Source organism: Corvus hawaiiensis, chromosome 7 (genome assembly GCF_020740725.1).
Source record: "Corvus hawaiiensis isolate bCorHaw1 chromosome 7, bCorHaw1.pri.cur, whole genome shotgun sequence".
NCBI lineage: Eukaryota > Metazoa > Chordata > Aves > Passeriformes > Corvidae > Corvus > Corvus hawaiiensis.
This window is the reverse complement of record NC_063219.1, coordinates 5,789,943-5,816,790: the sequence shown is the minus strand read 5'-3', so window position 1 is coordinate 5,816,790 and position 26,848 is coordinate 5,789,943. Positions and strand designations below refer to the sequence as shown.

The window sequence follows — 26,848 nt, the reverse complement described above, 5'->3', positions numbered from 1 at the left end:
TACCAGAAATCTGAGTCAAAGGCAGAACTTGTTTAAGCCCTCCTCTCCATTCGTAACATCCACTGAACAGGTCATTCCAATTTTTAGTTTCTACACATGAAAGTAAACAAGCTTTATGTCAAAATGAACCATATTTATAAGACCACATTAGTACTTTCTACAAGTATTTGTACCAGAAAGCTTTAGGACATCATGACAGCCGTTTGTGAACCTGCTCATTAAGTAATGGAATTGGGACAGCATTTTTTATTATATTCTCCCTTGGTTATGGCAGGGCTCAGAGAGGAACAACTTGCTGCAATCCTGCAGAGCAGTAAAAGGTTTTGTGCTGTCCTAGCTGTCTCAGCAACAGTGAGACTTTGCAGGCTCAATTAAGGCAGGAGAGTATGTGATGTGGAGCTCTGGGCCTTTGTGCAAACAATGTCTTCATGCAGTGCATCTCAAAGCTCTTTAACAAGACAGACACGTATTCAGAGAAGTTAAATAACTTGCCAAAAATTACTTAGGGACCCATGGCCATTTGTAGAATCTTCTAAAATTCTTAAGAGTATTGTTTAAGTTTAATTCAACAGTAAATGGCAGAATTCTTTGGACATAAGAGATTTCAGTTGTACAATGCCAACAGCAGGCTGATTCCCTGTACTAAATAGGAAATTACAGCAATCTTTGGAGACTATGTGCCCAATGCAATTCAGGAATGGGCTGGCTTTCACTGAAGCATTAATCACCCTTAGCAACAACTTGGAAGTTGAAAATTAATAGGATCATCCCCCGGGAGTACAAATAAAGCTTGGAGAACAGTTGTGGTTAAATCTCTGAGGAATTAACATGCTATTCACTGCTCTGGTAGTATGGTATGCGATACTGACAAATCTAGTGCACTGTCATTTGAAAATCTCTGCTGTTTCCCTATCAAAACCAGGATGGGTCCAGTTGGCAGCACTGAAAACAGGCATTACCTGGTTGTTTGCAGTAGCTCCTGTGTAGACACTCAACAGTTTGTCGTACAATCCAAACAGGTAAGTCTTTGCTGTCCTGTGCATTGGTACTAACCCCAGAAGGAAGCTGCTGGCACTAACATGTTGAACAATTCAATATTACTTACTGTTCTGGAGTTTGCATTGGGCGGCTTGAGACATAACTCCGGCATTCGTCAGGGGCAGCTGAGGACTGGCCTTTGTCAATGATGACACTTCCCACCTCAGATCTATACAGACAAGATAAATCATCAGCCAAAGGAAATGGATGGCCCATCTCATGGTCATCGCATAAAACTGGATATGGAAACCTGCACAGCAGTTTTAGAGATGTACCCTCTCCTTAGCAACTTTCTGTCTCTATATACATATTATTCTCAAAAAAGGCATCAGCTCTTAGCAGCAAAGCCAAGGTTTTCAGGACTTTTTCAACTTGCTTAATCCTTCTTCCCAACATTTTAATAAGACAAATTCCTCAAAGCACCAGAGGAAATTCCTTATTGATAAAGAAACATGTCAGCATTAGATCTCTTCTTGGACTCGTTTTGCATACCAGGGTTTACCTGTCAGAAAAACAGGTATACATCCCAAATGATGTGATGCATATTAAAAAATACATCCACAGAGTGTTTTGGGAGTAACACTATGCTTCTTAGTTCTCTTAACCTTTCCTTATCCCAGTGTTTCCATTGCACTGTTCTCTTATGCCTCTTTTATGAGACTGCCAATGTTTTTCTCTGCAAATGTATTGCAGTCTCAGCTCACTAAATTTTAAAGGAGGCTACTGCCACAGCAGAAGCTTGTACATCAAGAATTGACATGCTATAAAGATAAAAGAAGCCCTTGGATTTCCTACATTTGTGTTCAGCACAGATAGTCATAGATTCATATGCAAGTCAGTCATTTACCTTCTCCCTCCTCACACCTACCTTTTGCTCCCAGAAGGTTTTGGGTCTTGCTCTGTTTCCTCTGTCTTTTTTCCTGGTATTAACTTTTCAGCACTGTCCAAGAGAGCACTGAGTGCCACTCTCCGAAATACATTCCCATGAGCCTCCTTGATAAATTGGACCAGCTGTCGGATATCACAGTACAAGCCCTGAGTAGCAAGGCACCATGAAAAAGAACAGAAATTCAGTCTGAAGTTTCTAAAAATGCAGTGAGAATAAATACTTTCTGAGGTACTTCACCAGGCCATTACTTCTCCTCTGGCTGTTGTGTGGTCTACTCTTCAGGTATATGGTTTGTGGGTTTTGGCTGGTGTCTTGGTTTGAAAGACAGGTGTCTGCCAAGGAAGGCAGGAGCCTGTTGCAGTGGGGTCTCCTGCAACATGCATTAGACAACGAGGCCCGTGGAAAGAAATAGGGAGCGATTCTTGATAGATGTTTTAGAGATCTTTATTCTCCAGCCACATGGCCGAGGTCCTGCCGAAGAACTCCGCAGTCACGGGACCACCAGGGTCCTCCCCACCCAGGGGAACACAAAACAACCAATGGGGAACGGAATTGACCAGGGAGCAGGGAAACCCTGTAGGCCATGCCTCTACTCCAGGGTCCCCTCCCCCCGGACCCCACACCAGGGAGGGAGGAACCCCAACAGGAGCCTCCCTTGAAGTGAAAAAAAATGCAACCCCCTTCCCTCCGAGTTATTATAATTTTGAAATTAAAGGGCTTTCAGGCAAATATATGAGGAACAGGAATAACAGTTCTGTACTATTATATATATATATATATATATATATATATATATGTATACACATATATGTGTATAACAAGGCAAACAAACAGCAATAACTATGGCAGTAACAGAAAACAGAACCAGAAACCCACTGACAGCCTTCTCGGCTGTCAGGCCCTTTCCCATCAGGTGCAGTTCTGCTTGCAGCCGGCAGGGGCGCTGGCAGCTCCCGGTGAGCAGGGCAGGTGCGATGGTTCCCCCGCGGCTGCAGGGGGCGCTCCGGGGCGAGCTCGAGGAGCACACGGCACCGGTGGTCTGGGGTCCCGGGAAGGGATGGAACAAAGGCTTCACAAACCCCTGGGCAGCTGATCCCGGTGTCCGGCCGGACCTTCGGGAACAGCAGGCTGGAACAGCAGTGATGAGCACAAATCCCGGGTGGCAGAGGAGATGTATTGAACTCCAGAGCTGCAGTGGGAACCCCCGGAGGTCTGGACAGGCAGGGCGAGCACGGCTACAGAGTAGCGAAGGCTCAAAGCAATGGCAGGGGCAGGGTGGCCGAAGCCCAGCTCCCCGTGGGGCAGGGAAGGCAGGCTTGGGAATCTCGGGATTTCTCTGGTAGAAGGAAGGAAGGCAGCCGAAAAAGCAGAAGTCTCCAGTGCTGATGAATTCCTTCCAGCCTCTCTCTCTGTCCAAATGCCAGGAACTAACAGCCCACAAGCCCAGGTGAAAGAGAGTAGCAAGATGCACGTCTCCCCCTGTGGCCAGGTCTTTTGTTTTTCTTAAGCACCCAGTAATTTGTCCCCCTGGCAATATGTATGGGGAAAATTCTTTAAGAGAAAAAGAAAATAGAAGGAGAACTCCTGAAACCCCAACAGATGGAAACTCATTTAGTGCACTCAGAAGAAGGAGACAAGGAGGAGCATTATTATGGAATGTGATCTGCAATGGGATACAGCAGATGGGGAAGTATCAGAGGCTAAAAGACCTGCAAGATGAGGGAGTGGCAAAGATGACTTAAAGTTGGTTTTATACCATTCATCTAGACCACGAACTTAAAAGGCATGAAATATCTAAGATGTATGTGAGGGGATGTAGCGTGCAAACAATTGCATGTTTTTTATAGAATCAGTGGGTGTCTTGGGATTTTTTTTTCATTAATTTAAAGCTTTACATCATATGAGGAGAAAGGAATGACTCACTCATTCCCCAACCTACCTCCTACACTCAAGGCCTTTTTTAGTTCTGAACATTCATACACATCTGGGATGTGCAAATCACCTCTATGTGTGAGGGCAAGGGGATGGAGGGAACAGTTTTATAGGACTTGATTTTTGATCTGTGAGCTTTCCTGAAAGACCTTGGATTATTCAGAAAGACCTCTGAAAATTCCCAGCAAGGAACAAAGGAAAACAAAACAAAAAACCCCTAACAAGCTTATAATTGCACCTGTATCCTGATTAAGGCTTTTATTTTTTTAGTAAGATATTGACCACAAGACTGACTTTAAAGAATGACAAGACAACAACAAATCTGCATGCATGCTCTACATAGTGTATTTTCCATACAGGCACAATTAACAGTGCTATCCTTAAGGATAAGTTTCACCTTACACACTAACTAAAATAGTCTAGAAAGATGCACAATTTATAAGAAAAATTTACACCTGGTGCTCCTAATCTAGGTCCAATAATGGGGCATGTTTTTCTGCATCACACCACCTGATCTCTTACGAGAAACATTCCAAAGGAGGAATATCCATAAGAACTAGAGGACTTGGACATAGACAGACTAGTCTGCTGGTTTAAGCTGTTACTGTGGTTTTCCTTCCCTTCACAGAGCACTACTGCCCCTTTAGCTGGACTTAAGGGTCTCTACAGCTCTGCTGTAATGATGGAATACAAGAATGTTTCTTGTTTGCTTCCATAAAAAATCCAAACTTTTGATAATAAAGGAGGTGGCCTTAGACTAGCTGCTAGAGTGCACCAATTTGGAAGAAGAGAGCTCATGTCATCCAGTCTACTGACTGCTCTGGGAAGTGAGCATATACAAAAACCACAAGCAAATATACATATACAAAAAGAGAGCATGTAGCAAAAAGCAACACCTTCCTTTCCTCCACATGTTCAGTAAATTGAATGTCTAAACCTTGGGAAGATCTACCAAATTTCTCTTCAGTAATTCACATAGTCTGGCACCGGTGGACCATGTCGTTAACCAAGTGAACTGCCTTCGACTTTGCTGAAAGTTGATCCATGGTAGCTATGGTCTTAGAATCATAGAATAATTGAGGTTGCAAAAGACCACTAAGATCCTTGAATCCAACCATTAACCCAGCACTGTCAAGTCCACCAAAAAACATGTCCAGGGCTGTACATTCACATATCTTTTAAATCCCTTCAGGGATAGCAATTTCACCACTTCCCTGAGCAGCCTGTTCCAATACCTGACCTCCCCTTTCAGCAGAGAATTTTTTCCTAATATCTATTGTAAACCTCCTCTGGTGCATCTTGAGGCCATTTCCTTTTGTTCTGTCACTTTTACCTCAGACAAGAGACTGACCCCCACCTTGCTACAACCTCCTGTCAGAAAGCTGTAGAGAACAAGAAGCCCCTGAGCCTCCTTTTCTCCAAGCTAAGCAACTCCAGTTCCCTCAGCTGCTCCTCCTAAGACTTGTGCTCCAGAGCCTTTCCCAGCTCCATTTCCTTTCTGTGGACATGCTGCAGCACCTCAGTGTCCTTCTTTAGTGAGTGGCCCAGAACAGACCCCAGATTCTGAGATGCAGCTTTACCAGTGCCCAGGTACAGGGAGACAGTCACTGCCCTGGACCTGCTGGCCACATTATTGCTGATACAAACCAGAATGCCCTTGCTCTTCTTGTTCATTAATCCCTCCAGACCATGCTACTTATCCAGTTGGAACAACACAGAAGCTGCTTGAACAGAGAAGAAATTTCCATTCAGACTGCACAACTTTTGTTCTGTCTAAGTCCCCAGGTTCCAAGCCAGGCATGCAAAAAGGCATCACATTTACATGATTTTTCAATTGTGACTGCACCACTTGCTACACTCAAAGGATTTGGCTAAACTGAACAAATTATTCACTGTAAAGTCTCACTGGTGGTACTCAAGTGAAAAAGTAACTTTGTTAACATAGTATCAAGTGCTTACCAGGTTTTCTGGGCTGTGGAGCTCATGTGTAGTGGATGCACAGCGAGTGATCAATGACTTGAACATGGCACTCACAATAATACCTTCTACACTCTGGGCTGTAGATTTGGTGTCCACTGTGGTGAAGTTATTCCCAAATCCAGCCTTATCTGTAAAATTCAAGTATAAGCAAGCCATCTTGTTGGGAACAGACAAGGACATATCCCCACCTAATATCCTATGCTTAGTTCTCACAATCCCACCCCACAAAATTAAAGCAGAAGCAAAGGGTAAAATAAATTATGAGTATCAAAGCTTCCCAGAAATAATTGTATTATGAAAAAGGATTGAAAATATCAGGAAAATTCTAGTTTTAACTACATCTGTCTAGAGAAATGCAGAGTAAGTCTTAAAATTTGAACAATAACTATAGCTTTTCTAGTTACCATTCTAAGGGATAAGAGATGTTTGATTAAGCAGCAAACTAACAACACATATGAAATTAAAATCTTCTGAACTATGGGAATGCTTTTCTTGGAAGGTGCACAAGGACACCAAGCTTTCAGAAAGACTCAAAAAATAATTACAGATTTATATGAATTACCACAAAACATCCCAGTTCCTGAGATGAGGGAAAAGACTTTCAAGAGCTGCATGAGCTGCCATGCTTCAAAGAATGAGCCAGTCAATAACTGGTGAATACTTAAGGGAAACCTCCTATGGGCATCTTCTTCATGAAAGCTGGCTATTTACTATTCTTTGATGCTTTCTCTGAAATTCCTGGCATCGAAGGCTAACTAATAGTCAGACTCCCCTAGTGTTTCAGAGGAGCTAGACCTACTCTGTAAACAGTAACTCTTAACTGTTGTTTCATGCAGTGATCAAGCAGAAATGCCTGATTGTTCTAATATAGCACATATTAGAACATAATTTTCCTAACTCAAAAAAAATCCTCAAACGCCCATATATATACACATGGACACACATTTGTAACTGCAGGCATATGCATCTATGTGTCCATATTCTCGTTCATTCAAGCCATTCTTGCTGCTTACTGCCTCATCTGAGGTACCACAGAGGTTTTTAAAGCTCAATTATATCTCCATTCAGAAGAAACTGTGTATTAAACAGGCCATTCCACCTGGTGCCTTGTCATGTCAGGAAGCAGAAAACTTCCTGCCTGAGGTATCATTTAATGAAAATCTCTTCTGTGAAGAGCCATGGAGAAGAGGTAGGATGAATCAAAGGGAGGCCTTCAATTTCAGGTGCACTGTGTGCTACAAGATCTCAAGAGAAGGTCACTGGGTGGCCAGATCCAAAGTGGTCCAACTCCCTTGACCACCAATGGCTAAGGATACAATTTATATATTCTGAGAATAGCAAATAATATTTTGTAATTTTTAAAGGACAAAGGGTGTGGCTTCTTTCTGATGGAAGCGTTTAAGAATACTCAAGTGACAGTTTCTGATGCCAGGTATACTTACTGTCAGTGACTGGCTCCATGCAGAATCCCAGTAAAGCATGCAGGAAATCCACCACGTTATTGAGAGAATCCTTGTTCACATAATCTCTCACGGTCTGCCGGAATTGCATCTTATCCAGTTTGTACAGTTTTGTGAGGCAGTTCTGGGCCTGCAACAGTATCCATCAAATCATATCACATCAAAATACGTGATCAAGTCTTGCTAGCAAGAGCAAGGTAATTTTGCTCTTAACCAGGGCTGTGCTGTCTCTGAATGGTCCCATAAGGTGACAGGTTCACCTCCGGAATCAACAAGAAATTCAGCACAAAAGAGACAGTGCACCAGTATGGGCGCCGCTGCTTGAGGTGGTGATGAAGTCACTACCAGCTATATCTCAAGTCTTCTCTTCCTCTTCCAACCCCAAAGTAAAATCTCACTGAATGTAAATGAACTGGGAATGTACCACCTCTGTCAATGCTCAGTGCTTGGTGGAACAGGTTCTTAGCCTTAGGCATCTATTTTCAGCCTCCAGCTCAGACCCAACCCACTGAATGCACCTATACCCAATGACCAATTTACATCATACAAAACACTAACTTTTTAATTAAAAGCTATTAATTGTCAACTTCTTATCGCTAAACTATCCATCCTTACTGAGACCTCATGCAGGCTGGAGTTAAGAGAATGTAAATGTAATTTCTATAGGAAACATGAACTCTCCTGCTATCTACAATAGGGTGCTTAACTTTCCTGTAAACTCAGATGATTGTCCACGCAGTCAACACAAATGGTGCATGCAAAGCAGTTTGGCCAGACAAACAGACAGAAAACGCAGCAGACTTAGACACTGTCTTGGGGTGATTTTATGATAATACTGTATTCCCTATTGTCTGCTTTATGTCCAGAAATGGGTCCTGCAGCTTTAAGCTGGGTCTGAGGAAAGGGGTGGTGAGGGGGAAGCCAGGCAAATTCTTCAGTGTGGTTTGTGTTCAAGGACTCACACATACTGCCCCACGTTCTCTCTCCTTGCAGCAGGAGAGGGTTACAATTCCTGCTTTTAGCTAGGTTGTTGGCTGAGGCAAAAAGTTTTCCCAGGATTGCAAACCGGCATATCAAAATCCTCTTGTAACTTCTTCTTCTGGAATTGTTCAGCCTAGCTGTGATCTGAGAACCAGATTGTCTTGGTTTGAAAGACAGGTGTCTGCTAAGGAAGGCAGAAGCCTCCCTTGGAATGGCAGATGTAACCCCTTTCCCTCCGAGTCATTATAATTTTGAAATCAAGGGCTTTTAGGCAAAGATGTGGGGAAAAATAGGAATAACAGTTCTTTACTATTATATATATAACCAGTCAAACAAAACAACAATAACTATGGCAGTAACAGCAAACAATCACAAACCCAGTGCCAGCCTTCTCGGCTGTCAGGCCCTTTCCCATCGGGTGCAGTTCTACTTGCAGCCGGCAGAGGCGCTGGCGGCTCCCGGTGAGCAGGGCAGGTGCGATGGTTTCCCCACGGCTGCAGGGGGCGCTCCGGAGCGAGCTCGGGGAGCACGTGGCACTGGTGCCCTGGGATCCCGGGAAGGGATGGGACAAAGGCTTCACAAAGCCCTGGGCAGCTGATCCCGGTGTCCGGCTGGACTCTCGGGAACAGCAGACTGGAGCGGCAGGCTGGAACAGCAGGCTGGAGCGGCAGGGACGAGCACAGATCCCAGAGGACAGACGAGATGTATCCAAATGGGGAACCCCCCGGAGGTCAGGCATACAGGGCGAGCAGGGCTACAGTGTAGTGAAGGCTCAAAGCAGCAGCGGGGCAGGGCGGCCACAGCCCAGCCTCCAGCAGGGCAGGGAAAAACAGCTTTGGGATCCTGGCGTTGTTTCCAGCAGAAAGAAAAGTGGCCGAAGAAAAAGAACCAGCAGCTCCTTTCTCTGCAGCTTCTCTCTCCGGACACCGAGAGCGAACTGACCCCACACCCAGGTGAAACAAAGGAGTAGCCAGGCCCACCCCACCCCCAATGGGCAGCTCTTTTTGTCTTTCTTAAGTACAGCCATTTGTCCCCTAGCAACATGCGTATGGGAAAAAAGTTCCTTTAACAGGAAAAAAACTAGGACTCAACTAAAACCCCAACACAGATCATCGGACCCTGCGGACTGGCAGGGAGGCTGTGGGGACACCACATCCCGGCCTCAGACCTTGGGAGGGGCTGAGCCAGCTACAGACAGGACTCTAAAACCACCAGCTTTCTCTGCAGTGAGGAGGTTTATTATCTCACATGACTCATTTTTTTCTCCTGTGCCCTGCCAGCACTCTGCTAGTTAAATAAATAGTTTTTTTCACTTTCCTCCAAGAAATTCCTTTCATATCACTGGGGCAGGGAGTGCTGAAACCTGCCTTCTTACGGGGAGATGTTCATTTAATGATGTTTCCTCCTAAACTTGTCTCAAACCAAGACAGACACAGAGGAAAATATTTTCCTCAATTCAATGATAAGAACCTTGGTTCCAAGAGACATATTCATTTATACTTAATGTTATGACTAGGTCTAAATTCTTTGCTGGCTCAGCTCCAACAGAAAAGTCTAACTGACATGGTCATGAATATGGTACCTGTTCAACCAGTGCTCTGTGCAGAACATTTCTACTGTTACCACTGGGACTCACCCCATCTTGTCCAATTGTGTCCACTCCTCCAGTACCTGGGAATCTAGCTAACACAAGAACACTGCAAGGATACAGAGCAGCCAATCCATCTCTGAGAAATCAACCTCAGATCCCAGAACCTTATTATAGCTCTGTTGGCATGGCTCAAGCTAACTAAAGCCATGGAGAAGAATCAGTTTCACACGTATCCCATGGGATTAGTAAACTCTCATTATAGTAATGAAAAATACTCCCTTCTGCAAGCATACAAGGTAAGGAGAAGGCATGCACAGAGAAAGGCCTTTAAAAGGCTCCCATTTAACAGGAAGTTGGACTGATCTCAAGGACATAAACTCTTCTGGATTAAATCTGATGTCTGGGTTACATCCTGGGCACTTGCCACTGCCTTAACTTGAGCAGAACAAAAAATGATAGGAATCAACAGTGATGAACCACCATATTCTTCAACAGGGTAGGATTAAGTCTTTTACTTCCTTTGCAGGACAACAGAACAAGCATAGTGCAAATACAGTGCACTCCAACTATCAGGAGCTGATGGAGCAGCCCAGCAGCAGTCAGTCATAATCACCATTAGGAAAGGTGGACATACGTACACTTTAGACTTCTGGATTTACATAGGCAACCGAAGATAGCTGCACCTCTTGTAAATAGCATACTCTTTGGGGGTACTGTCCTGTGAAAAATTACTAACACCAGCTCACACATGGAGATTGCTCCCATGTATTGTCCCAACCCATCCACTGGGGTGGTCAGAAGCACCCTGGGCCATAGAGAGCCCCAGGGGCTGGAAGGTAACACTATAGCTGAAAATCTGCTATGGCTGGGCTGCAACACAGTCTGCGAGCTGGGGCAAAAAGCAACACATTTACTGTCAATACAGGGAAAGCTACAGAGGGGGCAGGCAGCGATCTCAGCAGCTGATGTCAAAAGTACAAGGGGAGACACTTTAATGACCTTTAATTCTCTTACATTCTCCCGGAATACCTGGTGTCTCAGGCGATCCCCAGAGAGCCCTCGATGTCCTTCTCCACAACCATAGGCACAACCCAAGGACTTCACAATTTTGATTAGCATAGTGAGTGCCAGCCTATGGGTGCTGACAGTTAGGCCTTCATCCTGAGAGTCACAGAGGGAAACATGTGCGTAACCCTGCGACAACTACTGGCATTTTGTTAGCATTTTACTTTTGACAAACTGCTTTCCATTTCTTATCTCAGACACTCCATTACTGAGTTGTTATTCTTGAAGTGCTTACTCCAAATATTTTTCAAGTTTAGAGACCAGCCCTTTTATTTCAGCTCCCATCAAAAATTATGCTATAAATGTGAAGTTCCTACATTCTGCTATGCATACCATTCAGAACTTCAAAAAATTCTCCCTGAAAAAGAGAGTTGGCTTGGCTGAGTAGAAAACCAGGCATCTTTTTAAAATGTTTTAGACATTATGCTACTGTAAATTGCAACTTTAGAGGTTAGCAATGTAGCATCTTTTGCTCAATTCTCATAGCAATACTGAAAAATTTATGACTTCTAGTAATCAAATAAATGAAACTGTGCTCACACACTGGGTTCCATTTTTCCTTTACAGGGTATGAATAATAAACCTGAAAAAAAATCATTGTTATTGAGGGTTTCAAACACTTTGTCAAGATATTGAAAATGTCAATGCCAGGCTCACAAACTCCGCTTTTAGCAGCTGCTTCCCTGGAGTAGTTACAGTACTTGAATTGCTAATCATGTTTCCTCAGCAGAATCCCAAGTGAGCACCAGAGCAAAAGAGAAGGTCAGTTGCATACACATGCATACTCAATCTTAACAGATATTGCAGTACATTTGGAATTGTATAAAGGGAAACAAGACAAACCTTTTCTTGGTTTTTGTCATTCTTTTCATATGGCCCTCCTCCTCCTCTACCACCTCCATCACCTCCACCTCCTCCACCACCTCCTTCTTCTTCTCCATCTCCAGCTCCACTAATTGAAGGTGGCCCAAATCCACTAGCTGAACCAGAAGCAGCTGCTTTGAGCTGGAAGGATCCTTCACTTGGTCTCTTTTCAGGGGCTTCATTTTCTTTGTTCTCACTCTTCCTCCGAACTCTCTCCACAGAGGGCACCACACCAAGCTGCAGTAAGCATTCCACAATGTTCAGTGCCACATCACAAATCCGGGAACTGATGTCATGGTTCAGAACCAAGTAAACAGCCTTCAGGACCACCTGAGAGATTCAAACATCCTATTTAAAGCCAGAATTACTTTCCCTACTAGTAATATTTAGTGCCTGGAATTTCTAGACTTCAGAGACTCATTACAGCAGGCACAGTACAAACTCTGAACAAAGGATACACAACCCTAAATACCAAGAGCCTACAATCTAGGTATCAGACAAGAAACCACAGGCCGGGCACAGTCAGGCTGAGAAGGAAACCATGAGATGACATATGTGAGCCTGAGAACACTGCTTCAGTGCACCAAGAACTGGCAAATCATTAAGGGGAAAGCAGAAAAGGTGCTAGAAGAAAGGTGCTACTCAGTCTTATACTATTTCATAGGGAATTTGGTGCATGCCCCAGGAACACAGACATTACGTAATTCCACCTAAGATTTGATGTGTGCATTCCACATGCACATGCGCTCCTTGCAAGGAGTAACAGGAGTTGCATTTTCTCAGAGGAGACTTTTAGGATGTGCACAAATGTATCTGACTGACCTTTATATACTGATGAGAGAAGTCATACAAAGAGGTGGAGGAAAAGCCCATCAAACCCCTGATCTCAATGGTACAGCTATATTGACAGAAGAGGGACCTGGCTTTCCTCGTTCCTTGCCAATTACCGAGAGATCCAGCATGCCATTCTTGTGCACAAAGTTGTTGGTTCCATCAATGTGATCCGTATCCTCCAAGCAACTGTAATTGATGCAGGAGTCTGTCAGGCTCCGTGGGAGGTTGGCACATGCAAGCGGCTCATGGGGCATCTCAGGGATGGGCACCTGGTTGCAAAGCTTCCTCATGTGCTCACTGAAGAAATCGGCGTACCCAACATTGAACGAGGCCAGGGTAGTGTTGAAGGTTGCCACAGTGATGGTGGATATCTGAGACCGTACTGCAGGAGGGAAAATAGCTACCTGTAAATGTCAATAGTTATGGAATGGAAGATTGAGGCTGAGCTTGCCTAAAGGGAGCAGCTCTTAAAGTGGCTTTTAATGCCAGAAGAAAACACAAGTTCCTAATTCCTATCATGCATACATGGATCAAAGGTAGACTAATTTCTTCCATTAAGACAGTGTAAATTAGAACAACCCCAGGCTTGTTCTAGCAGTTCAGTTCTCTGGCAGCTTAAGCTGATCTCAGTTAAATGGGCAGTCAAGTAGATCAGGCAACTCAGACATTCTAAATCTATTCCAAAAGGATTTGGTAGCTTTGCTCCCTGCATTAATCCAGTGCCTCGTCTTAAAGGCAGCAGTGCCCCTGCAAGGCAAAGAGAAAGGACTTTGCAGGTGGAAGGCAAGGGTGAAGGTGGTGGAACTGCAGCACAAACTTGAAACAGCTTTCCAAGTCACAACGGTTTGGAAAATTTCATCACACCAGTTGAAAAAAATGTACCTGTGACAGTCTAAACCATCTCCAAAATGCAAAGGTATCTGATGAGAAAGGTACTACAGTGCTTAAGCTCACAGTGGTCAGACAGGAGCTTTGAATTGCTCAGGTTAGCAAACTGGCTATAAGTGCAAATTTTTATCAAGGACACCTCATGTTTTTACAACTCATCCTGTTTTTCAGGCAACAGTGTTAGTAATTTCCTGCACCTAGTGCTTTGTAAGTAGGTTTATATACTCTCTAGTGTAGGAAGACCCTAGGTGCCCCATAGGATTTTGCAGACCACCATCTGCCGGACAGTACAGTAACAGGGCTAGAGAATACAAAGAACCTCTTCCTAAGATTATTAAATATATTCAAATTAATAAAATAATTACATCTAATACATTTAATAAGCAATGACTCAGCGATGGACTGGCTATATTATGCAAACAGCAACTCTTCATAGTACAAAAAAGCCTCTCAATAGATATGGAAACAAAAAAGGAAAAATCAATTAGTCACATATACATAGAAACAGCAACACTTCCTTTGCTTTTTGGGGTTCATATTTCAGTGAAACGTCTTTCCTGATATTTTAAATTTACCTTCTTTGACTGTGTTTTCTCCATGGCTGTTTGAGGGGTCCGGCAGTTCAGAGACAAGCGTGTGATGCGAGTGCGAGTGCCGGGCGCTCAGACTCTCCATCTCTGTCGCTGTGTCAGAGCTCCCTCTCCTGGTAAACTTTCCTAGGGAGACGACAAGAAATGGATATTTTGTTCAGTTACCTGAGAGGTGGCTGGCGACAGCAGCTGAGGTTAAAAATTGAAGGATTGGAGTCTGTAAAAATCAAGGCCTTTCATCACACTGTGAAGCAGAACCAAAAATTATGGTGGGATCTCTCATGGGGGTTCACTGACATAGAGACCAAATGGTCCAAACTCTCTGCAAGGCTCTTCCCCTCAGCACATACTGATTTAGCTGACACTGCATTCTTAACCACCAGCACCTTCAAGAAAACAAGACCGGTCAGCACTGTATGACTTTACCCATTGGGGCATGTTATAGGAATTTATTTTCTTCTCCTCTCTCTTCTTCTCCCCCCAAAAATAAGTATATTAGGATGGGAGTGCTAAGACAAAGGAAATTCTTCAAGAATACAATAAAATACAAATCCAAAAAACTTACTGAAAGAGGGCAACTTCCTCTGAAGTTGTCAGGATTTGTTGCCCCTTGGATGTGAAATACATGATTTCACTGAGATATCAGAAAGCAAAAAACTGTAGATTAAGCCACAAGAAGAATCTGGAGCCCCTTACATCAAAATTTAACTAACTTCTCAAAGTACTGAAAGTATGAAAAGGAGGGTGTGGTTAATAAGCTTGTTATTCTTGTACAAATCTGTAGGTGTTTGTATATTAACCGTTAACAAAACATGTATGAGTCTTTAAGAAATTACTTGACCACTGTCCCGTGTCCCAGAGATGGACATGTTTATAATGGACAGCTTATGAAAATGATGCAATTTAAGACTGTGAAAATGACAATGCTCTGGCATGACAGTTCATTTTGCTGCCTATCATCTCTAAGATTTCTTAGAGTGCCAGAACAAAAATCTATGACATTGGGAGTAAATTTGTGAAACAGAAACAATGTGTAGATACTGTTCAGTGAAATTAAAAGCTTGAAGTAGCGAATTTTTAGGTTCAAACAGTGTATCTCTGCAGTATCAAGACTGTATAAGCCTCACTAAGAAAATATCCTACTCATATTGTATCCAAGATGCACTCCAGGAAAACTGTGAACAGAAATTTTTGGCATACTAATGACATTGTTAATGATACTAATGATAATGATACTGCCGCTAATAATCATCATACTAATGATACTGCTGCCTCTCCAGAGATTTCTCTTTTGAAGAAGGGGATGCAAACATTCTTTGAATCTATTTGAAGCTGCACTTGTGCAATGCTTGCTACCACACAGGGAGGTGTACTCAAGTGGAAGATTGAGATCACCACAGGTTCCCACAGTAACTATGATTCCAGTAAAGATGATAGTTTTCAGAGAAAAAGTGAACTGAAGTCTAAGTTATTCAAGGTCTGCTGTGAGCAGTTACTAACGGATGTGTAATGCTGCAAACAGAACCAAGGACATAGGGTGACAAAAGGACTGGATGAAGAAATAACCTCTGCTGTTCTCTGAATGTTCACAACAGGAATGACAGAGACAGCAACAACTCACCTAATATGGTGGTTTGCCATCCTCCTCTCTCAATGCCACGTCGGTCCTCTCCAATTCCAGAGAAACTGCCAAAGGAGAAAGTGCTGCGAGTGGGTGAAACATCCAAGTGATCCTCATGAAGGAGGAAGGGCACCCCCATCCTTCGCTGCCGCTTCTTTCCAGTATGGTGGAAAGGAATTGACCCTTTGCGCTCACGTTCCCTGTCCTCTTTGCGGCTCTTAAACTGCAGAAACAGGAGCAGATATAGGAGCAGTTAAGAAGCTCTGAGGCATGCAAAACAACCACTTGAGGGAAAGAGATAATACAGATATATGTCCCAAGTATAACTTTCCATTCTGAGCTTTTTATCTTGGACATTTCCCATGGTAGAATCTAATTGCATGCTGGGATCCTGTGAGTATTTGAAGAATTTCAGTCTTGCCCTAGGCTGAGATGGATGCCCTTGGATAATTTTATGACATTCTTTGACCTTGAGCTAGATGTATGGAATGGATGGTTGGAAACCCAGAACTAAAAGTAAAAAAATCAAAACTCGTTGAATTAGCTGGAATTACAGCGAGCACTGGCACTTAAAATTCAGCACTGTTTGAGTAGCCGCCTCTCATGCAGTTGCAGCAGGACAATTACTTGAATAAAGACTTCAGCATTATGTTCAGGATTTGCATATAAAAACCAATGTAATAACATATAGAATCAACTCCAATGAAAAGGGATGGTAATGTCACATATGGCATGAATATATATTCCAAGCAGACCTCGTGAATATACACGAGCAGACTACTTCAGCAGCTACTTAAGAGGACCCTGAGGTGCTGCATCATAAGTAAATTAAAGTGCAGTTTCCTTTCACTCACCTTTTTGAAGATGTTCATCCCCAGGTCTGTAGAGAGATCTGGAACTGCTGGTCTACGCAAGTTGGTCAGTGAAACCTTGGAAAATGCATCTGTGCTTAGTGATTTTTCTTCCTCATTACATTTCATTGTAAGATCCTGCAGCTCCCAAAAGAAGACAAGCACAAGGAGAAATAGAGGATAATCAGCTTTAAAAAAGGAGCTACTTCCTAGAGCTGTCATAGGAGCACTGTAGAGGAAAAAGACCTCCAATTCATTGCACAAAAAATGTACACATTTAAAGAAAATTAAACTAAAAACAAAATTGAGAAACATCCAGAATTATTTACTTTGTCTAACCTTTCAGTCATCAAAGGAAAAAAGTACAGCACACCATGGAAAGCCTCAGGCATTGCTGTCAGCGTCACCTGGTGGTATGAAAGAACATGTTCCTCTCTAGTTTGATTCTGATCCCAGGTATGACTCTGAGCAACTGATGACGTCTTTGAGGTCTTGGTTTACATTAATGAGCAATCACCATGGCTATCCTTTGCAAAGCGTTTTATTTAAGATCTAGGAGACTATGCCCTTAATAACATACACATTAAAATACATATTTTGGAACTAAACTGCAATAAGCAGCACTGTCCCTTCAAGAAACTTAATTTTCAGAAAATTTATTTACTCACTAAAGAAACCTAAGACTCCTAAACCAGTAAACATCCTTTGCTTGTAATAACAGGGCTTCCCACCCATCATTGTTCATATGAAACTTCCTCCCTTCTTGTATCACAAAATGTCCCACAACAGCAAAAACCATGAGGCTCACTCACCCCAATTTCAGTAGAGCTCACTCAACTCACCTCTGCATCAAACAACACATGCTATACCTGCCTGCTGCAAAGAAGGAAAGTGGCACAAGCGCAGCTGCCAGCCATCTGCTCACATTAAAGATCTGATGCCATCTTCCATGAGATGTTTGTGCAGCTGACCTGACTGAATTCCCTCATGGTCATTTTCTTCTGCCTAAACATCAGCTTGTTTTCAATGGAATGCTCTTTTCCTTTGCTGTCCTGCCAGAAATATTCTGCTGAACAAGTGGGTCATGTTAAAATACCCTTTTGCCTTCAATGCAGAGATAGCTGTATGTCAGGGATAGATGAAGTGACCACTTTGAAAGGAGCTTTAGATTCTGCCTAGCCAGACTGCACATTGCAGAGCCAGACAGCTTCTGCAGTACACAAGCGTGCAGTTTTATGCACAAAAAGTTTTATGCAGAACCCAGTGTCCATCTTTGCAGCTGAAGTCTTTAACACCAGTTATAGTGTTTGCAGTATCAAATATTGGGGATCACACATTTTTCAGAGACTTTTCAGACTAATCAAAGACTTGAATCCTCCCTCTTAATTTTATCAATACAAGAATGTAGGAGACACACAGCAGCAAGGCTCCTCTTCACCACTGTTTGTAGTACAGGTATGCTTATCTACCACTTTGCATATATGACTAAAGATTCAGAGGAGTCACATATAAAATCCGATACACAGCAAATCAGGATTCAACCTTAGCTGCTCTCAACAGAGAGGCCAGCAAGTACTCCATAGAGCTTTTTTCTTAGCTTTTATAGTTGTCTGGCCTCTTCTGGCTATAAAACATTGAATGAATTTATGTTGGATTCAATATCTTTGTCCATTGGTTACTAAATCAGTGTTTTAGTAGGTGGTTTATGATCACTAAAAGACAGGGTAAGGATCAGGGCTTACTGAGACACAAGCCATGCAAACACACAGACACAGTCCCAGCTTTGAAATCTGCTCAGGGTAGGTATCAAGCAAACAACACCGGAGAAGCAAATTACATAATTACTTTACATCTACAGTGTGGCATATGATGCATTTTAAGGAATTAAACCTGTTGAAGATTGATTAAAAACATGGCTATTCTGTGCAGCAGACTACACGGCAATTACGACAAGCATAAGATTGTTAAGACAGCAAAGCAGTTTGGGGGCTGCTCCTCTAGATTTTGTTGCTTCTGTTGTCTTCGTCCTGCATGACTGTATGTGAACCAGCTCATTAGTACTTCTCTCAGCTCTCAGCATATCACACTTGAGACTCTTAGCTTTCCATCAGCATTGCAGGGAGCACTACAACTGCATTGGTGCTATGACTGACAAGTTTTGTCTCTTCCCCTGCAAAGGAAGTGCAAGACTGTAGCAGACTTGTGAATGTTTGAAGGTTCTGTCCTACACCTGCCGTTATAGTGAATTCACTGCATACAAGTGCAATGCAGGTTTCCTTTATCACATGTTGCCCAGTCTGAAACATGTTTAGACCAAAGTCACTTTCTAGAGGCAGACAGTATTAATTTTATTCACACTCCATCCATCCTCCCTTTTCCCACGCAACAAGGAGTGCCAGAATGCTGCACTGAACCTTTTCTTACTTCACTATTCAGCTTACTAGGCAATACATGGAGGATGTTTCTCTCATGTCCTCTCAATCCCCACTGCTTTAGCCCAAGCTTATATCCAAGACGTGATTTCAGACACAGAACCCAACAGGAAGTGTGAGAGTTTTGCTGAGGCTCAGGGAGATGCAGGATCATCACTTTACCAGTTATCCTGATAAACTGCAGAACAATAGAAACAATGTTGATTTGCCACAAAAATCTACTGCTCCTTGATGTGATTTGCAGGCAGATGTGTTTTTCTTTACTCAGTTTTTGCCTGCCACTTAAAATCTATCCTGCTGAAACACAGAGTGTCTGTTTTTGAGAAGCTATTGATCAACTTTTGAGTAAAAATTATGACACTGTGTTAGTAATTTCAGATCTAGACTGAAAAAACAGGCATAAGCATAACCCTGTGTCAGATGAGCTTGTGAAGGCTCAGCATACAACCCCTTGTGTTGACAGAAAGGACAAATCTTAGCCTTTGGGAAGTGGCATTCTCTGCTCTGAACTAGCAGAGAGCATTGTGCGATGAGACTTAATATAAGAACAGCAGTAAAGTTCCTACAGTTGGCTCGGATGAACTAGAGCCCAGGTGCTTCTGTGTGTTGCACAGGTTTCAGTCCTCAAAGTTGTAAAGATGGGGAGCATGAGTTGGAAGATTTGCTGCCTGGAAGACCATTTCACTTCCTTCATCACAGCTGTTCTGCGTAACAAATTGGAAAGCTGGAACAGGATTCTATTTTGATGAGTACAGCAAAAATACACAAGACTGACACAGAGGTTACAAATGCAATCAAACTCAGCCTTGGAGAGAAACATGCCCTGGACAGAGTGCTCACTTTAACAGCTACAATGTACCCAGTGTAATTGCCAAATGGATTTAACAAAAAAATATTAGAAAAGAGCAATGGAGTCTTCTGCAAAGCAGTCTTTTGCAAGCAAAATAGCCTAGAAAAGCAAGACATAGCCAAGCATGTGAAAGGAGAGAAGTGTTTTACAGCATAAAGAGAAGAACCCGGGCAACTCTAGTGCAACCAGTGCCTGTGGAAGACAATACCATTCATACTGCCTCTGTAAACCACTGACTACACTCCCTGTTGCACTGGGAGCTAAACTTGCTAATATGCAAAACAACCAGGTTGTTATGAGAAAGAGCAAAGGGACAGCACATGCATGCAAATAGTGAAACACATCAACAGCAATATATTTCAATTTTCCCTCCAGGAGATGGTATTAAGGAGGGTTTTCTGTACATGCACAGCAATCCTATAAAAACTCCATGCACAGGTAGATTAAGATTGAATAGTAATCTTTATCACCTGGCCTTAATGGAGCTATGTCAAGCTTTTACAGAGATGAAACATGTTATAGAAATGACACTGAAATATAATACAATTTAAACAATATTGCTGCTGCTGAGCCCTTAGAACCACAAGTAACCACCAGCTATCATAATAGTGCTAAGAACATCTATAAAGTCCTGAGATCTAAAATTAACAGTAGTAATATTTACATAGTTTATGCTGGTCTTCTAGATTTTGAGCATCTGGGCTCTACTGGAGAAAAGATATTTCACCGTCCTTCCAGTCAAAATCTGTCAGAGCCCTAAAAGCAGTGATTTTAGGAAAATTACGAAGAATTCTGAGATTTCCAACTCAAAAAAAGACATTTGATAACAAAACGAACAGGTCTTTTCCTTGAGTGTGTCATAAAATTGGACGGCAAAAATAAAATCTCTGCTAAATTTTCTTAGGCAGTTCCATCAACTAAGTAAATCAGCATTTGCTGCTAAAAGCCCACATGACAGGAAAAGAGGGTACAACCTAAATGTAGCATAAATCCACAAGGAGATTAACTGGAACTGCAACTACATCCCCTTTTAATCCCTGGAACAGATTAACAACCCAAAAGAAAAAAATATTTACGCTCAAACACAAAGATCTTTATTACACCAAGGTCAGGAGTACAGGGTTCATTGTCCAGCAAACAGGGAGCACGACTTGGCACCTATTAGGACAGTTTCTCTACTAAGAATTTTTTGGCAAATATAAAAGTTATTGCCTTGGTTTGAAAGACAGGTGTCTGCTAAGGAAGGCAGAAGCCTCCCTTGGAATGGCAGATGCAACCCCCTTCCCTCCGAGTCATTACAATTTTGAAATCAAGGGGCTTTTTAGGCAAAGATGTGGGAAATAGGAGTAACAGTTCTTTGCTATTATATATCTATATGTGTATAACAAGTCAAACAAACAACAATAACTATGGCAGTAACAGAAAACAGAACCACAAACCCAGTGTCAGCCTTCTTGGCTGTCAGGCCCTTTCCCCTTGGGTGCAGTTCTGCTCGCAGCTGGCAGGGGCGCTAGCGGCTCCCGGTGAGCAGGGCAGGTGCGATGGTTCCCCCATGGCTGCAGGGGGCGCTCCGGAGCGAGCTCGGGGAGCACGCGGCACCGGTGCCCTGGGATCCCGGGAAGGGATGGAACAAAGAAGCTTCACAAACCCCTGGGCAGCCGATCCCGGTGTCCGGCTGGACCCTCGGGAAAGGCAGGCTGGAATGGCAGGGATGAGCACAAATCCCGGAGGGCAGACGAGGTGTATCCAAACAGGGACCCCCCCCAGAGGTCTGGGCAGGCAGGGCGAGCACGGCTACAATGTAGTGAAGGCTCGAAACAACGGCGGGGCAGGGCTGGCCACGGCCCAGCTCCTAGCGGGGCAGGGAAGGTGGCTTTGGGATCCCGGGGCTTTCCAGCACAAGGAAAAGCAGCTGAAGAAAGCAGACTCCTCTCTGTCCAAACACTGGAGACCCAACTGCCCACACACCCAGGTGAAACAAAAAGGAGCAGCCAGGTCTTTTGTTTTTCTTAAGCACCCAGCTATTTGTTCCCCTAGTAACATGTATGGGGGGGGGGAAATTCCTTTAACAGAAAAAACCCCCCCCAAAAAAGCAGGAGAGCTCCTAAAAACCCCAACATTATCCACCCCGAATTCTTCCCATACTAACATGTTACATGAAACTTAACCCTTTTAGCCATATAAATACATGCATCACCTGAATTATATGCATATATACATGCTGATACTGCTGTAAGTATAGAGCCATGGGTAGTTTACCCTAAAACAAGGTCCCCTTGAGGTATGCATCACATCTCTCCATTCTTTTGCATCACCCACCAGGTGCAACCTGGTCCCTGAGCAAAAACGACCCCACAGATGGGTTTGTCTTTGCTTGAGGCAGGATTAACCGAAATAGCTTTTCCAAGCATACCTCTCATGTGCACCACTGGAACCTTATCCCCGTCTGTTGGTTGTAGGGGTTCGGATTGGGCAGGGCCTGCTCGGCTAGTGGATCCTCGAGTGTTAACTAACCAGGTGGCTCTTGCTAAATGCACCTCCCAGTTTTTGGAAGTCCCCCCACCCAGTGCCTTCAAGGTGGTTTTAATCAGTCCATTACACCGCTCAACCTTCCCAGCTGCTGGTGCATGGTAAGGGATGTGGTACACCCACTCAATGCCATGTTCTCTAGCCCAGGTGTTTATAAGGCTGTTCTTGAAATGAGTCCCATTGTCAGACTCGATTCTCTCAGGGGTGCCATGCCTCCAAAGGACTTGCTTTTCAAGGCCCAGGATGGTGTTCCGGGCAGTAGCGTGAGGCACAGGGTAGGTCTCCAGCCATCCAGTGGTGGCTTCTACCGTTGTGAGCACATAGCGCTTGCCTTGGCGGGTTTGAGGCAGTGTGATGTAATCAATCTGCCAGGCCTCCCCATACTTGTATTTGGACCACCGCCCACCATACCACAGAGGCTTCACCCGCTTGGCCTGCTTGATCGCAGCGCATGTCTCACAATCATGGATCACCTGGGAGATACTGTCCATGGTTAGACTCACCCCTCGATCTTGTGCCCACTTATAGGTGGCATCTCTGCCCTGATGGCCTGAGGCATCATGGGCCCATCGAGCTAGGAACAGCTCTCCTTTATGTTGCCAATCCAAGTCTATCTGGGACACCTCTATTTTCGCAGCCTGATCTACCTGTTTGTTGTTACGATTTTCTTCATTAGCCCGGCTCTTGGGGATGTGAGCATCTACATGACGGACCTTCACGGATAGCTTCTCTACCCAAGTGGCAATGCCTTTCCACTCCTCAGCAGCCCAGATTGGTTTTCCTCTGCGCTGCCAGTTTGCCTTATTCCACCTTTCCAGCCAACCCCACAGAGCATTGGCTACCATCCATGAATCAGTGCAGAGGTAGAGCTTTGGCCACTTCTCTCTTTCAGCTATGTCCAGAGCTAATTGGACAGCTTTGAGTTCAGCAAATTGGCTCAATCCACCTTCTCCTTCAGTAGCCTGTGCAACTTGTCGTGTGGGGCTCCATACAGCGGCTTTCCATTTCTGGCTAGCGCCTACAATTCAGCAGGAACCATCAGTGAAGAGGGTGTGTTGTCTTTCACTCTCTGGTAGCTCGTTATATGGTGGGGCTTCTTGGCACGTGTCACCTGCTCCTCTTCTTCTTCAGAAGATAACCCAAAAGTCTCACCTTCCGGCCAGTTCGTAATTATTTCCAAGATCCCAGGGCAATTTGGGTTTCCAATTTGGGCACACTGCATGATGAGGGCGATCCATTTGCTCCAAGTAGCGTTGGTGGCGTGATGCATGGAAGGAACCTTTCCTTTGAACATCCACCCCAGCACCGGTAGTCGGGGTGCCAGGAGGAGTTGTGCCTCTGTGCCGATTACTTCTGAGGCAGCCTGGACTCCTTCGTAAGCTGCCAAGATCTCTTTCTCTGTGGGAGTATAGTTGGCTACCCTCTGTAGCTTCGGCTCCAGAATCCCAGTGGTCGGCCCCAAGTCTCACCAGGCACCTTCTGCCAGAGGCTCCAGGACAGACCATTGTTCCCAGCTGCAGAGTAGAGCACATTCTTCACCTCTAGTCCTGTCCTGACTGGGCCAAGGGCTACGGCGTGAGCGATTTCTTGCTTGATCTGGGTGAAGGCCAGTTCAGGGCCCCAGTGGAAATTGTTCTTCTTGCGGGTAACCAGGTAGAGAGGACTCACAATCTGGCTGTACTCGGGAATGTGCATTCTCCAGAAACCTATGGCACCTAGGAAAGCTTGTATTTCCTTCTTGTTGGTCGGTGGAGACATTGCTGTGATCTTATTGATGACCTCAGTGGGAATCTGATGCCGTCCATCTTGCCACTTTACTCCCAGAAACTGGATCTCTCAGGCAGGTCCCTTGACTTTGCTCTTCTTGATGGCGAAACCAGCTTCCAGGAGAATTTGGATGATTCTCTCTCCTGTCTCAAACACTTCTGTTGTGGTGTTCCCCCACACAATGATGTCATCAACATACTGCAGGTGTTCTGGAAAAGGGCCTCACCCTTTTCCAGTGCAGCCTGGATTAGTCCATGGCAGATGGTGGGACTGTGCTTCCACCCCTGGGGCAGTCGGTTCCAGGTGTACTGCACACCCCTCCAGGTGAAGGCAAACTGAGGCCTGCACTCTGCTGCCAGAGGAATGGAGAAGAATGCATTTAGCAATGTCAATAGTGGTGTACCACTTCGCTGCTTTTGACTCCAGCTCGTACTGGAGCTCCAGCATGTCCGGCACGGCAGTGCTCAGCGGTGGAGTCACTTCATTCAAGGCACGATAGTCCACAGTCAATCTCCATTCCCTGTCAGACTTGTGCACAGGCCAGATGGGGCTGTTGAAGGGTGAGTGGATCTTACTGACCACCCCTTGGCTCTCCAGCTCGTGGATCATCTTGTGGATGGGGATCACAGCATCTCGATTTGTCCGATACTGCCGGCGGTGCACTGTTGAGGTGGCAATTGGCACTTGTTGCTCTTCCACTTTCAGGAGCCCAACTGCAGAAGGATTCTCTGATAGTCCAGGCAGGGTGTTCAATTGCCTAATGCCCTCTGCCTCCACAGCAGCAATCCCAAATGCCCACCTGAGTCCTTTTGAGTCTTTGTAATAGCCGTTCCGGAGGAAGTCTATGCCCAGAATGCACGGGGCCTCTGGGCCAGTCACAATCGGATGCTTTTGCCACTCCTTCCCAGTCAGGCTCACCTCAGCTTCCACAAGGGTCAACTGCTGTGATCCCCCAGTCACCCCAGCCATGGAGACAGGTTCTGCCCCCACATGTCCCAATGGCATTAAAGTACACTGTGCCCCAGTATCAACCAATGCATCATATTTTTGTGGCTCTGATGTGCCAGGCCATCGAATCCACACCGTCCAGAAAACCCGGTTCTCCTGTGCCTCTTCCTGGCTAGAGGCAGGGCCCCTCTAGCCCTGGTTATCATTCTTTCCCTGGGCGTACATGCTCGAGGTCCCTTCAAGGGGATCCGATATATCATCCTCCCTTCTGTAATACCTGGCAGCTCGGTCATGGGAGGCTGAGGCTACCTTCACCTTAGCGGAACCCCCTTGGTTAGTGCCTCCCTCCTTGAGTTCATGCACCCGCGCTGCCAGGACAGAAGTGGGTTTCCCATCCCACCTTCTCATGTCTTCCCTATGCTCGCACAGGAAAAACCACAGCTCAGCTCGTGGGGTGTACCCTCTCTCTCTAGCTGGGGGACGACGGGCTCTGACTTGGGGGCCTGTGACTTGCACTGGTGCCACACTGACCCTCCTCATCTCCTCCCTCATCTCTTTCATCTCCTCTTTGAGGTCCTGGACCACAGCAGAGACATGAGCTTTCAGCGGACCATTGACCATACTGTCACAATTCCTGAGCTTGTTGGCAACAGAGCCCACTGTTTCTCGGGTATTGTCAGCATCAATCGTTGCAATGAAGGTGGTGTACTGTGGTGGCCCTAGCTTTGCCAGGTTCCACATCATCTGTCCTGTGCACCTGACCTTATCGGGGTCATTATCATGCTGTCCATCCCTCCCAAAGAGTACCTCTAATATTGCCACCTCTCTTAGCTGTTGGATCCCTTCCTCAACTGTTCTCCACTGCATTCTATGATGGTACTCCTGCATTCTGTCTTTGTGAATGAACCTTTCTCTCACACTCCTTAAGAGCCGCTCCCAGAGAGAAAGGGGCCCTGGCTCCCTCACAAATATCTCGTCCACACCTGGGTCCTGGGTCAACGATCCCAGATACCCTGCCTCACCACTATCCAGTTGCACACCTGTGCCCATAAGGTCCCAAACCCGAAGCAGCCAGGTGGTATAAGGCTCACGCCCCCTTCGCACAATGTCGTTTCGCATAGCACGGAGACTGTCGTGCGACAGGGACTCAGTGATGATTTCTGGCTCTGGCTCTCCTGCTGGTTGTGAAGGCCCTGGTTCCCCATCATCATTAACTGGTCGTACTGATTTGGTCTTCCACTTCCTCCTTTGCACAGGGGCGACTGCTGCTGGCTGTGGTTGTCCTTGTGGTTCAGCTGAAACCTGGATGGTTGTAACATCCGTGGGTTCCACTGCTGCACCATCGGACTCACCCTCTTTGGGGCAGGGAGAGGGTTTTTCACTAGCTGAGGAGGTGTATTCCCTTAGCAATTGGCATATCTCCTGTTGCACCTGGCCCATCTCCTGGCACATCTCCTGGATCCCCTTCACCAGTACCCCCACTCAGTTCGGGTAGTCCATTTCTGAGGTTGGCTGTTGGGCGGTATCAGGCTGTGGGGCAGGGTCTCTAGTGTCTGGGGCTGGGTCAGGCTCTGGGGCTGGGTCAGGCTCTGGGGTAGGATCTCTAGTGTCTGGGGCTGTGTCAGGCTCTGGGGCTGGATCAGGCTCTGGGGTAGGATCTCTAGTCTCTGGGGCTGGTGTCTGGGTAGTTATCCAAGCCAATCTCAGTTTATCCCTGAGTGCTAAATAGAGTAGGCCT

The 26,848-nt window shown here is 45.0% G+C and overlaps 1 protein-coding gene across 7 annotated transcripts in view; it reads right to left on the bottom strand.

The window, feature by feature from the left end:
• Positions 1-26,848, bottom strand: part of LOC125328686 (protein unc-80 homolog) — a 139,735-nt gene that overhangs the window by 90,688 nt on the left and 22,199 nt on the right. For 6 of the 7 annotated variants that reach the window (XM_048309730.1, XM_048309731.1, XM_048309724.1 and 3 more), the window contains exons 9-18: positions 16,588-16,722; positions 15,734-15,956; positions 14,098-14,238; positions 12,748-13,016; positions 11,780-12,130; positions 10,886-11,032; positions 7,282-7,429; positions 5,819-5,967; positions 1,907-2,073; positions 1,106-1,207 (exon numbers count right to left, since the gene is read on the bottom strand). In XM_048309730.1, coding sequence (XP_048165687.1) covers positions 1,106-1,207; positions 1,907-2,073; positions 5,819-5,967; positions 7,282-7,429; positions 10,886-11,032; positions 11,780-12,130; positions 12,748-13,016; positions 14,098-14,238; positions 15,734-15,956; positions 16,588-16,722 — 1,832 coding nt within the window. The remainder of the gene's footprint in view (positions 1-1,105; positions 1,208-1,906; positions 2,074-5,818; positions 5,968-7,281; positions 7,430-10,885; positions 11,033-11,779; positions 12,131-12,747; positions 13,017-14,097; positions 14,239-15,733; positions 15,957-16,587; positions 16,723-26,848) is intronic. The other variant, XM_048309729.1, reaches the window with a different exon arrangement.